The sequence below is a fragment of the Mixophyes fleayi genome, chromosome 1 (assembly GCF_038048845.1).
Source record: "Mixophyes fleayi isolate aMixFle1 chromosome 1, aMixFle1.hap1, whole genome shotgun sequence".
NCBI classification, from domain to species: domain Eukaryota; kingdom Metazoa; phylum Chordata; class Amphibia; order Anura; family Limnodynastidae; genus Mixophyes; species Mixophyes fleayi.
In genome coordinates this window covers 142,317,094-142,330,533 of record NC_134402.1, presented here as the reverse complement: position 1 = coordinate 142,330,533, position 13,440 = coordinate 142,317,094, and the positions used below count along the sequence as shown (strand labels likewise).

The 13,440-nt window shown below is 38.7% G+C and overlaps 1 protein-coding gene across 1 annotated transcript in view; it reads right to left on the bottom strand.

Moving 5' to 3' along the window:
* Window positions 1-13,440, bottom strand: part of SLC39A8 (solute carrier family 39 member 8) — a 38,170-nt gene that overhangs the window by 12,449 nt on the left and 12,281 nt on the right. Inside the window, exon 2 of the mRNA XM_075189532.1 lies at window positions 7,718-7,871. Coding sequence (XP_075045633.1) covers window positions 7,718-7,871 — 154 coding nt within the window. The remainder of the gene's footprint in view (window positions 1-7,717; window positions 7,872-13,440) is intronic.

Here is a 13,440-nt window from a genome sequence, read left to right as displayed (position 1 = left end):
TTTTGAGTTTTTAACTTAATTCCTTAACACTTTCAGCATGCTAAACATTAAACACTTACTACTATTGTGTTAATATAATTGTAGAGTAAGCTTCCAAAATTCAGAATAACAAATGCATTAACCAATGAATTAAAAAATTCCCAAACTCAACCTGTGCCTCTCGTGCCCGTCCTCCAAAGGCCTTATATCCATTCTATATAACGCCTTGCTCCCCGCTACTCCAACTGTTAAGGATCGCTTTCAGACGCAGTGGAAGGCGGACCTGGGAACCGAGTTAGATGAGGAAGACTGGTCGGATATTTATGAAAGTACAGCTCGTAGCTCTATAAATGTTCGTATCAAAGAATATGCGAACAAGCTATTACATAGGTGGTACTATGGCCCCTCAAGGCTACAAAAAATATACCCACAGACCAGTGCTGACTGCTGGAGAAACTGTGGACAAACAGGAACATTTATGCACATGTGGTGGGATTGTCCCAGGATACGACCATTCTGGACAGCAGTCCTTGCGCTAGCTTCAACAATTTTAGATACTCCTATCCCATCTGACCCTAAGCATATTCTGCTACCGCTGCCCCTCCCAGACCTCACCAAATCTGCTCACAAGCTACTTAGGCACATTGTCAGTGCTGCCACGTGTCAGATAGCGGCCTCTTGTAAAAACTCCACACCGCCAACTCTCCAGATGGTCTGCAGTCGGATCTGGCATACTTACCAGATGGAACACATTACTAGCATGCTGAGGGGCTCCTCCGTCTCCTTCTATAAAGTCTGGTCTTCATGGGCCTTATATCATAATCAAGCTCCACTCCAGTTCTAGCGGAATCTGAATATGGAATGGTGCTTCTAAACAAGTCTACTTCTTCTTTATTTGATATGGGAATCCTCAATCCCCCCAACCCTTCCTCTGGTCCCTACATTCCTCCCCTTCTACTCATTACTCCCATCCCCTCCATACCGTATAGTTCTGAAATGTTAAAACAACATCTTTGCTGTTCTGGATAATTACACAATTATCTTCCGAATATGATAGAACCATGAGAGTGTTTTTGTGTTCAGCTGTATGTAAACACGTGTTATTTGTTATTGATTAACCTCTCGAGATTTTGTAATGCTTTTCATTGAAAAAAAAAGATGTTCCTAATAAAAAGTTTATAAAAAAAAATAATCCCAAACTCTATGGATGTGATAAAAAAAAAAACAACAACACTGCTAGGTTGCTCTTGGAACATAAGTGAATTCCAAGTTAACGTTTTTTCCACTCCAGAGGTGTTTAAAAAATGTTATGACCAGCGTTTTTGGCTAGTAATGGAAAACATCAGTGATATTACCTATTAATTTCTATGCACCTATTTATTTCTATGGTTTGGAAACACAATTTAAATACTGTATATACTCGAGTATAAGCCTACTTTTTCAGTACATTTTTTATGCTGAAAAAGCCCCCCTCGGCTTATACTCGAGTGAGTCCCTGTTCTCCGGTCCCTCAGCTCTTATCTTCCGCAGTGGAAGTTAAGGGCTGAAGAAAATCCCTCCCTCCCTCCCTACCAGGCACAGAGGAGTGTAAACACAGGGGGACACATCCAGAGCTCCTCGTCAATGAGAAAGAGATGCAAGATGTGTGTACTGTCCTAAAGACAGCCTAGTAGGAGACGGGCGCAGTACCTGGGTTGAGCAATTTATCTAGTAATTATTAATGACAAACATATCCTTTCCAATATTTTCCAAATTGTGGCATCTGCTATTCCATGTGAACGCTATATACACTATATATACACAATATATACACCTTACTAATATGGTTGCTGATTTTTTTGGTACATTTGGAGACATTTTGGGAGCATGAGTTTATTAAAAGAAGCAAGTAATTTCCCACCCTAGGCTTATACTCGAGTCAATAATTTTTCCCAGTTTTTTGTGGTAAAATTAAGTGCCTCGGCTTATATTCGGGTCGACTTATACTCGAGTATATACGGTAAATGGGCACAAAGAAAATGAGTCGAAAAGCTCAGAGATTTTTAAACATAGCTGGTAAACAAATTCATTAAATAATACAATAACAACACAATGCAAGAAGCAATAAACAATATTGTAGTGAAGTGTTCAAAATTGCTGTATAAGTAAAGGTTTTACAACTATAACTATACAGTAACTTAACAAGCTACTATACAGTTTTACTGACAACAAAATGTTTTATTTAGCATTATTGGTGATTTGTTGGACATTTCACACTTGAGAAAAAAAGTGCTTAGATAGATAGATAGATAGATAGATAAATATAAACTACCAGATACTGTCATTTTTCCTGATAGTACTTTCTATTTCAGCCATGTGTTTGTTCTGTATGCCTTGTTCTGTTTACTGAAATAATATATTTTCTTCGTAGCACAGTATACAAGGTGCAGCATTATTAATGGTTATTTCCTCTATGTTATTTGTATGCAGTTGTTTATTGTAAATATAATAAAATAAGTTAAATATCATTGAATCTTTTCCAATCACGCTCATAAGTACTAAAATTGTTCAATATACTTTGTGTGTAGAAATTTACTGTTAGTCTATAAAGTAATGTTGGACTATATATCATAAATTAGCTTTTGGCTTGGTGGGGAAGTAACTTTCCATTTAGTAACCTCCATAAATATTTTAAATACACTTTTCTTCTATTGCAATTTGGTATTATCTGATATCTGTAATTGCTGCTAACATATTGGTCGATCCAGTTTTCAATAGGGATCCTTATTCCCGACAAGCCATTAACAAACTATCAGATAGTTATGTTGGTAGACATTTGTTCCTTTTAGTGCAATTGGATATTTTATTTTAATATTGTCTGATCTGATTCCAGTTTTCTTGTATGCAGGTCTCTATCTGGGCCCCAGAGCTATACGCAGTTCTACTCCTTCTGTCTCATAATAATTCCTTTACCATCTCCACCAACCTCTTCAAATCTGACAGAGACCTGACCATTTAGCAGACAGGCCAGGTAACTATCACTCTGAGCATGGGCTATATAAAATAACAGTAAAGACTGATGTAGTTTCTGTTTGTATTTTTTTTAGCATTAGGTTTCATTAGCTGACACCATGGTGTTCATGATCAATGTTAGGAAAAGCATTACTTAAAGTGTGCATATAATTTAATCTTAAAAGTCCATCATCAATTGCAGAACTTAAATTAGCTGTTGATGTGGACTATCCTGTGGGCTAAAAATTCATTACGACTTATCCTGTCAATACAGTTGCAGCTCATTTGTTTTGGACAAACAGTGTGGTCCAGCACCTCTCACATAACATTACGACGTTCACCACTTTTGGCACAGCAAGAGTGGGCGGGGTTTATATAACGCTATCAGTGCTTCATCTGCAGTGCAGGAGCGCTGAATCACACAATCCATTTAAACGACATGTGCTCCATTTGTACAGAAGTTGTTCATACAATTAATGCTCAATTCAATACTCATAAATACCTGCATAGAAGATGGCTAACATTTTGTAGGTATGTAAACAAGTGAATTTAGAAAAAGGAAATTCTAACAATTTAAATGTTTTCTGTTCAGTTCTCAAGGTTTGGCAAGCAACCGTTGACCTTAGATACCACTGTTTCATTGTAGCTCACTGTCCTAACATCAATAGTAGTTGGGTGGATTCGGGTGATTTCAGAACTTTATAATCCAATGACAGATCTACTACAAATGAAATCATTTGAAGCAAGATGAATTAAAATCAGAGGTTATTATGTGAACAGCAGTTGAAGCATGGCAATGGGTGAAGGTAGTAGTAATGGGTGTACATGTGCATGTTATAAGCAAGGAATATGAAGTAGCTATAAACTTTCTACTTCATATGATAGAGTGATCTGTAAATACATGATTTTCATTGTGCACGAATGGATGCAGCAGTGGTAATTTATGTAAATACTTTCATATTCTCCTTGGTCAGTCAAACAGTTATGTACATGTCCTAGGCTAGATTTAAATACAATGTGATCCTTTAGATAATACCAATTTATTCAAAATGTCTTATGTTTGCTTGAGTCAGTTTATTACATAATAAAAAGTTGCTGGCCTAGCACTGGTATTTTATATGATGACTTTGTATAATTAAAGCTATTAAGCTTCCAAAATGCTTTGCCCTGTAAAAATGAAATTGTCATGTCATGAAGAACAGCTGTGTTCAATATAGCACATTTATAACATATGATGCAAACAGTTTATTATTCTTGGTATGTCTCTATAAAGGTACAAAGGTATATTTTAATTACTTTTTTATAGATAAAATTATCCTTCATAGGGAGAAAAAACTGTGTGCATGAGCTCTCGCACATATACTATGTGCGCACTAACGACAGCTTGGGATGTGGGCTGTGATTCCTCCACTTGTAAAAAAAAAAGCCTGGGAGACATAAGAATGATTTCATAAGTGTATTCATTTCACATGGGATCAGTTTAACCCAACAAAACCTTTAGGAGGAAGTGATTTTTTTTTTTTTACGAGAAGACTGGTATAGCGTAAAATTGTAATATTGTACACCTCAGGTCGCTTTTATTTATACAATGAGAGTCAAACTGACAGACCATAGGAGTCATTCAGAGCTGCACAGTAACTGTATATAGAATCTACGCGGCTGTTACCTGGATGTAACCGGCCCATATGAACTGCCATATTGCAGATTTCACAACAAGGCTTCAGGATAAGATATAGTTATATACTGCAGAAAAGGACAGATGCTGAACCACTGGCCTCATGTGGGCAGGACCAAAATAACTGTAGGTGGGGGGCAATGGGGGCTGGCCATATATTCAACAAAGTGATTTGAGAATGGGACCAGTGCAAGGTAGAAGGAGGCAATGGAATCAATGTAAGAACCACTAAAGTATCACCAGAGCTGCAATAAGCCTAGCGATTGGCTGCCTGTTGTTGCCCACTGACCACCAATGTTTTAGGTGGCTTCTCTGTATGTGCCCACCCCCATGGTCGACCGGCGCCCCAAATACCCCCTTTTTTTTTTAACCCTGAGAAACGAGGTGGCCTCTGGGCGGCCTCGTTAGGCCATTGGCCTACCGGGAAACTTTCCGGTAAGGTCTATGGCCAATCCGCCTCTGCTCCCTGGTACTTATGGGGTCTTATCTCAGACATGAGCACCAGGGTTATAGGACACACTAAGACCATATTTGCCTAATCTCCCGGAATTTCGGGGAAGAGTGGGCATCCTCCTGGGTGATGGTGGAGGTGGGGCTTATTGACGTGATTCGCTTCATTAAGCCCTGCCCCCGCTATACAGTGCCGTGAATTTTGCCATTTTATAGCATGGGGAGGGGGCATGCTGAGACACCTATCCCAGGCTGCCACTTAGAGTGGACTGCTCAAAATGAACAACCAAAATGAACAATCAAAGATCTTTTTCTAAATATGAACTGTATATGTGTGTATCATCACCTGGGTGAATCACTGTACTGACACTGTACTTACATCCACAGCTCACACAGAGCTCTCTAGCAAAAATGGGTGTTCTCCCTATCTATCAAAGACTCTGCCAAGCTATCGCCAGTGGTAGACTACCACCTGCAAAGAGATTTGCTCTGGCAAAGGTTCTCCATGTAAAGCATGTGAAAGCCTATTTAAAAAGGATCATTGCAATACATGTAGCGCTGCAATCCTCCTCATATCAGGATGAAGATAGCAGTATGTATTGAATGAAAACAAAATGTTTAATTTAATACAGGCAATGAGAGACCATTGAGCATTTTGCCTGGGTATGAATATACTCGCTTAGAAGTGCTTACCAATTAATTATCATGGGGACACTGTGTGCAGAATAGAAAATGACAGTGTGGTCATTCCCTGTGATGTGCACAAGGAGTCAAATAATTACTTTTACTTTTATACTTAAAACGTTTCTTGGTATGAAGAGACCTCCACCATCCAAAATCTCCTCCTGCACAATGCCCTCCTTCATGGGCACTGTCTGTAGTACCCAGGCAAAGGGCACAGTGGGGATGACGAACTTGGGATATATATATATATCTAATATATATAAGCCTAGCGGCGTGTGTTAGTCTGTGTGTGAAAAAAAAAAACAAGCTGCAGCGCCACCTGCTGGGCGGCGTTATACACTGACCTACTAAATTCTTAGCATTATCTAATATATAAAAGTAAAAGCCTAGCGGCGTGTGTGTGTGTGGAAAAAACTATTTTCTCAGAAAGGACTCATCCAACTGACCTGAAATTTGGTATATTGACATTATTTGACAAAAAAATTAGAATAGTGAAGTCAGTTAACGTCCATCATCCCCCCTTCCCCCCGTGGGAGGGGTAGTAAAGACTAAATTTACGAGTTGAGGGGTCAAACTCATTTTCGTGAGGTAATTTTACCTCATGAACACACATGTGTAGCGGCGTGTGCTAGTGTGTGTGTGTGTGGAAAAAACTATTTTCTCAGAAAGGGCTCATCCAATTGACCTGAAATTTGGTATACTGACATTATTTGACAAAAAAATTAGAATAGTGAAGTCAGTTAACTAACATCATCCCCCCTTTCCCCCATGGGAGGGGTAGTAAAAGCTAAATTTACGAGTTGAGGGGTCAAACTCATTTTCGTGAGGTAATTTTACCTCATGAACACACATTGCGTCGGGAAGTAACGCTCTTCCCCTGAGGAGGCCTGGGCTAGGCCCAAATGCATGACAAGAACCTTTTTAAGACCTTAAGTAGCTTGATTTGACTAGAATGCATGAAAATCATGCACGGGTTAACTATATATATATATATATATATATATATATATATATATATAAAATCTCTTGTGCAGAAATAAAGAGTCACCATGCGGACAAAAGACATGGTAGCAGCAAGGGAACTACTGGACATACATAAAGAGATTTAGAGATGGAAATGGGGAAATTACAGATTAGACAAGGGTACAGCAGTCAGAACATACTTTAAGAGATAAGGTGCACACAATTCCTGTTTATAAGTCATTGTTATTTAAACAATGAGAATGTTTTCCCTGTTCATCAATGACATCTTACCCAACCCCAATCAAGTCACACTTACATAGACACATTGTCATCTCATTATTTGTTCATGGTCACAAAACACAAATTTACACAATTGCAAGTACTAACCCTTTATTTGTTTTAGTATTACACTCCTGTACCTATGGTTACATTTATTCAAATTTATTGTAAAGATCTAGGCAGACTATTGCTCAGAAAGCTTATTTACAGACAATTTAAGTCTATGCCTCCCTTTGCCTCAGATTTCTGCTAAATCTGTTGTTTCTACATATACTATGTGTTGTGTGTGCATTTTAACACTTAAGATAAGGACCAGTAAATTAGGGAGCTTTATCTTTATATTTTGAGGTTTTCTGATCATTACCAGTAGAAATGTTTTCTGTTATATTGTTTAGGGCAGTCATTTCCCCACTTAATACTGTAAATAACTTCCATTAAAAGATTTGAATCCATATTGGATAGACTTGTGTAATAAAAAAGTTAAGGGGCCCTTTAAAGCTGCACTAAAACCTAGGAAAATATTTTCCGAAGGTGCCCACTTTGTTTCCTAAGTTAGTTTTTGTAAAATTCACTTACAATATGTATGGTAATAACCATAAATCAAAATACTTGCTTGTTTTTATTAAATCTTTGATTTATTTTCATATATTTCATATAATATTTCACTTAAAAAATCAGAATAAAACCTGTTTGTACCTTCCTTTGGACTGGGCCTCTTGTTAAGTTCATCTTCTTCATATGTACATGGGTGAGCAAAGATTAGATATAAAAGTGCAGGGCAGGCATTCTTAAAGTTTGTATTTGTAATTTGGTTTCCATAATTAACCAATATTTCTTCACTGGAAAAGCACTAAATAAAAGAAGGGAGAAATAACATTATTGCAATATGAAGTTTGATACCAAAAGAAAATATTCTGTTGTATTTACATAGCTACTATGGGCCGGATTCATGTTCGGATGTTCGTTCATTTGCATGTCTATTTTGGGTGAAATAGCTCTGCGCATGTTCAGAACACAAATGACACCTACGACTTGAGAAGGGGAGTGAAGGGGCGGATGAACGTAGGCCATGTACATTAAGGGCGTCTCTAAGACGTGGTGACGCAGATGGGCAAATTATACATTAAAGCAGCAAAGTGACCCGCGTAGTAGAAGCATGGTCCAAATACATTGCCTCCCCATAAAATAGAGAAAATATGTTTGCCTGTAGGTTGGAATAGATAATTATGAGGAACTAAAGTATCTTTTAAATCAGTATTTTTTTTTTTCAAATCATGGACTTGATTTCAAACTGTTAAAAGTAATAAATACTTAAAAATATGTAAAAACAAATATTCCCTCTAAGCAGAGTGATCTGGGATTGATAATGTTAGCAAAGGAACTTTTTAGGAGGAATCTTTCTGCAGGGTTTCACTGAACTGCAGATTCTCAATATAGCCATTGAGGTGCCCACCTATATTTATCACTATTATCTTTATTACTATTTTTACCAAACTTATAAGAATTTTTAAAACGAATTATGTTGCCTAAAAAAAGCTCCCAGAAATCTTGAATAGCCATGTGCTCATAGCTCTTTAGCCCTGCTTTCTAGCAGTGGAAATACAGAGGGCGTAAGGGGTTCGGCCGCTAGGGGGCCCCTAGGTGAGGGGGACCCCTGCCCCACCCTCATTGTGCTGTTTCTTCTGAGCTGGCACATGCTCAGAAGAGGCTACAGCAGCATCAACAGGTCCCTACCCGAATTTTGCTATGGGCCAGCAATGCTTTATTCTGCCCCTCCTCCTGTCTGTAAATACTTACTTAATGTTAGCCAAGTATTACCTTACATATGTTTATTTATATTAAGCAAAGCAACTGATATTTTTTGTAGATTTTTTATGTTATTTACCAATATAAGAAAACTCTTGAGTTGGACAGGCTAAAGCACTCAATCTTTCTGTTTCCCCCAGTAATAAATGCACCACACATTGTTCTATGTCACCTGATATCCTTTGTATCTGTGTAGATATTTCATGTTTCCCCTTGTTTGGTTATTTATTTATTTATGTATATGTATATGTTTATTATTTGTATGTTTTTTAAAACAATTAACTACTGTTTGAGAAACATTTAACAGACTGTAAATGTAACTTCATCCTGTCTGGAATACTCCTGAAAATACACATTTCACACATTGAAAGATCCTGTTCTACTGTATGTCACCTATAATACACGCATTAGGTCAAGATAACCAGTGCTGTACTTCTCTGCTGTACAAATTTAAAAAAAAAATACAACTTTAAATATTGTGGATTTGAAGGAGTGCCTGAATTGTGTTTTGGATGAGATAAAAGGTTTTCTGTAAATTACCAAGTGACATTAGATACTGTGGAAGGGAGTGACTAGAAAATGCAAAAAGTGATGACTGAGATAATTTTGCAGATAACAGTTTTTTCACTGTCTGCTAGCAGTGTTATATAGATAAGAAAAACAATTCATTGACGGTTTATCACCGTTTACAAACATTTTGGTAATAATGGAAAACACATGTGCTACACTAAAGGCCATATTTATCAATCTGCCTTATCATGGAGACAGAAAATCAATAATTGAGGCAATTTATTCAGAAAATATCACCGGGCCAGCAGAGTGATACTTAGCTGCCTCAGCGATTCTGGCTTTTAGGAGAGTTGACATTTAACTTACAGTTTCATTTGGTCAGTCACTGTGTATATGTACATGTATGACCCAGCTAGCAGGATCAAGCATGTTCAGTGGAACTGAAAGCTCAGACACTCATCACTGTAATATTACATGACAACTACAATTATGTACTTCCTCACATCACTAGACTCTGTACACTGGTTGAGGCCACTGAGACAGCTGGTGAACCCTGGTAGTCCCAGGACTGATGTAATCGGGCTGAAATATTATTTTTGCTGCTGGACATATTGTTGGCTTTAGTATTACTATTGCCGGGCATATTACTGACCACATTACTACTTCTGGGCATAAAACTAATGCTTAGTATCTTACTGATCCTATTGGGTAATGGGTATATTACAAGCCATATTTTTCACTACTGTTATTGTCTATCCTGCTCATATTTACCACTACTGAGCATATTACTGCCCATTTTACTTTTATTATTGTTCCTAAGATTACAGTTATGAATAGTAATAGCACTAATCATACCAAAGGCATATTGCTGCTTTATTACCACTGTTTGCATAGCTTGAACATTTCAGACCAATGTGCCTCCCTGTCCTGAAAGTTTCATATACATAATTTTAATTGTACAGCAAGTCCATCGAATCCTGTCTTTGCTGCTATATATAATTTTTTTTAGCAAACTTTAGCAGGAAGGGAGTCACATCTTCCAGTGGGAAAGGTTTTACTACTACCTTACAGAGGTATATGAGATCACTAGTTAACCACCACAAAATATATCCTTGTCATCCCTCCAACCCCAATGACAAAAATACATTTTCATATCATAGATTGGTTATCTATGTGCATTAAACATTGATAACTGGAGCATGATTGGCTCTGAATATACTCACCAGTGTCTGCACTTGCAACCAGGCATAATATAGTCTGTGTATAGACTGGATTGAACATGAAAACATAGAATTACATGTCTATAAGTACTATTTACCAGCAGAGAAAACTGGATCTCTTAGTTAGTTGTAAGTGAAATAAAGACTTGCAAGGCCCTTATAGATTAAATATGACTATAAAAACATATTAATATGATGATGATGATAATCACAGACTGATGGGATAGTACCGCTTACCCAGTGGCGGAACTACCATTGGTGCGGCAGGTGCCATGCACCGGGACCCATGCAGATAATGGGGCCCGCTGCATGGCAGATGGAGAGAGTCAGTGGCCCCGGTACCCTCCTTCCCACAATGGGGCCCACAGTTTGCTAGTTCAGCATCTGAACTTATCATTTCCTTATTATATCAGCTATGATACCTCCAGTCCCTTATTTGTTTACCATAATTTGCCCTTTTACACTCTCTTAATACCAGCTTTTTTAGTGTAGTTCAGCGGTTCCCAAAGTGTGCGCCGCGTCTTCCAGAGGTGCCACGGCGCAGTCACAGGGATGCCGCAACCAGCCAGAGCAAAAAAACAAAAAAAAACCTTACTAATCCATGCGGCGCCCGGGACCCAGCATCCTCCTCTCTCTCGCAGCGTCTGACATTCAGTGACAAGCTGCGGGAGAGAGGAGGATGCTGGGTCCCGGGCACCGCGCGGATTGGTAAGTTTTTTGTTTTTGTTTTTTTTTTGGGCTGGCCGCGGCAGAGGGGCAGAGTGAGAGGAGGCAGCGTGAGAGAGGGCAGAGTGAGAGGAGGCATCGTGAGAGAGGGCAGAGGGGCAGCGTGAGAGAGGGCAGAGTGAGAGGAGACAGAGTGAGAGGAGGCAGCATGAGAGAGGGCAGAGTGAGAGGAGGCAGTGTGAGAGAGGGCAGAGGGGGCAGTGTGAGAGAGGGCAGAGTGAGAGAAGGCAGCGTGAGAGAGGGCACAGTGGGCAGTGTTAGAGGAGGCAGAGTGAGAGATAGAGGGGGCAGTGTGAGAGGGGACAGCGTGACTGGATGCAGAGGGGGCAGTGTGAGAGGGGACAGTATGACTGGATGCAGAGGGGGCAGCGTGAGTGGATGCAGAGGGGGCAGCGTGAGTGGATGCAGAGGGGGCAGAGTGACTGGATGCAGAGGGTGTAGCGTGACTGGATGCAGAGGGGGCAGAGTGACTGGATGCAGAGGGGGCAGAGTGACATAGGTCACAGTGTGAGTTAGCTGTCAATTATTCTTTGACAGAAATATAATTGAAAAAAATATATAAAACTATTATTTTTCCTTGGATTTATGTGTATTATTTTTGCATACAACTAAATAAGTATTTATGTCCTGCCCTAAATACTTATTAATTTTTTTTGACCCAACTACTTCTAAAACGGGACTGCTCGGTAATTATTTTGGAGGGGTGCCTTGAAAAACTTATAGAGACTCTAAGGGTGCCGCAAACTGCAAAAGTTTGGGAACCACTGGTGTAGTCAAATACCTGTGGTATTATGTTTTATTAGCAGTAAGCTCTTCTCTGTCACTATTGTACACTGAAATTGTGCCTAGGTGAATGAGGACTCATTAAAAGACCATGTGATAAAGTTTTTCATTCTAAGGGGTATATTTATTAAACTGCGGGTTTGAAAAAGTTGACATGTTGCCTATTACAACCAATCAGATTCTAGTTATCCTTTATTTAGTACATTCTACAAAATGACAGCTAGAATCTGATTGATTGCTATAGGCAACATCGCCACTTTTTCAATCCCGCCGTTTATTAAATATACCCCTGAATGTTTTTTTGGTTTTTTTCTTATGAAACTTTTCATTTACTTTTTGTCCTAGGTATTTGCAAACTGTAAATCACTGTCCCACTTCTTACCTTGTGTAGAGCAGGTAATTCAGCATCTTCTTACATAGCGACGCTATATAAATAAATAGATGATGATCTTCTGCTCTTCACATTAGAAGTGTGGCTCTGGGCTGTGACATCACTGACATGTAGGAGCAGTACCCCATACCTTCCCAGGTAAGAAGCTGCCGGTGATTGCTCCTACATGTCAGTGGCTGACACTCAGTGTGGGTGCATGGGGGAAGGGGAGGAAGGGGGGACATGAGCACCTGCAGATGAATAAAAACTCTGAATGAGTGACATTGCATCACTAATTTAGTGTTTTAGGCACTCTATGCCACCGCCTAGGTTCACCTAGGGATAGTGTTAGCCCTGCTACTGTGTAAGCTATATTTGAATTAAGACAACAAACTAAATTCTTGATACATCTACATCAATTTCATCTGTTCACTGCATGTTTTGTGTTTATCTATTAATTGTGATGCCAGACTGTTGCTGAGGATAAATAGGAGATTTGAAATATCCAACTGATCCTGAACTCAATTACATTATTATTTACGCAATCTTTAATTAAAAGAATATAAGATAATCAGTACAAACTACAATAGGCTGAGTGTAAGAGGTGGTGACTTAAAGCAACATAAACATAAAAATGTTTCTTCAGACAGTATATTTTGTATAGATAGTTAACTCTACTGAACTATTATTAAGTTTACAACTGGCCTGATGCCATCTGAACTTAGAGCAGATGCCTCATATATGAATCACATTGTTCGGACCTCTCTTATAGAATACTTTAACTTGACCATGTTTATTTTGGATCAAGTTCCTTGATACTCTTTCAACATGGACAAAACAAACAGGCATTGTGCAAATAAATGAAATCTGTAACTTAACAGTAATAGTTACAGAAGAGGAACATCCTCGAATAAAGGAATGTTTTGTTACCTTATAGACATCTTGTCTCCTAGCAGTAAAGTTCAGAATTATGATGTTAATATGCTTCATACACCGACCACATC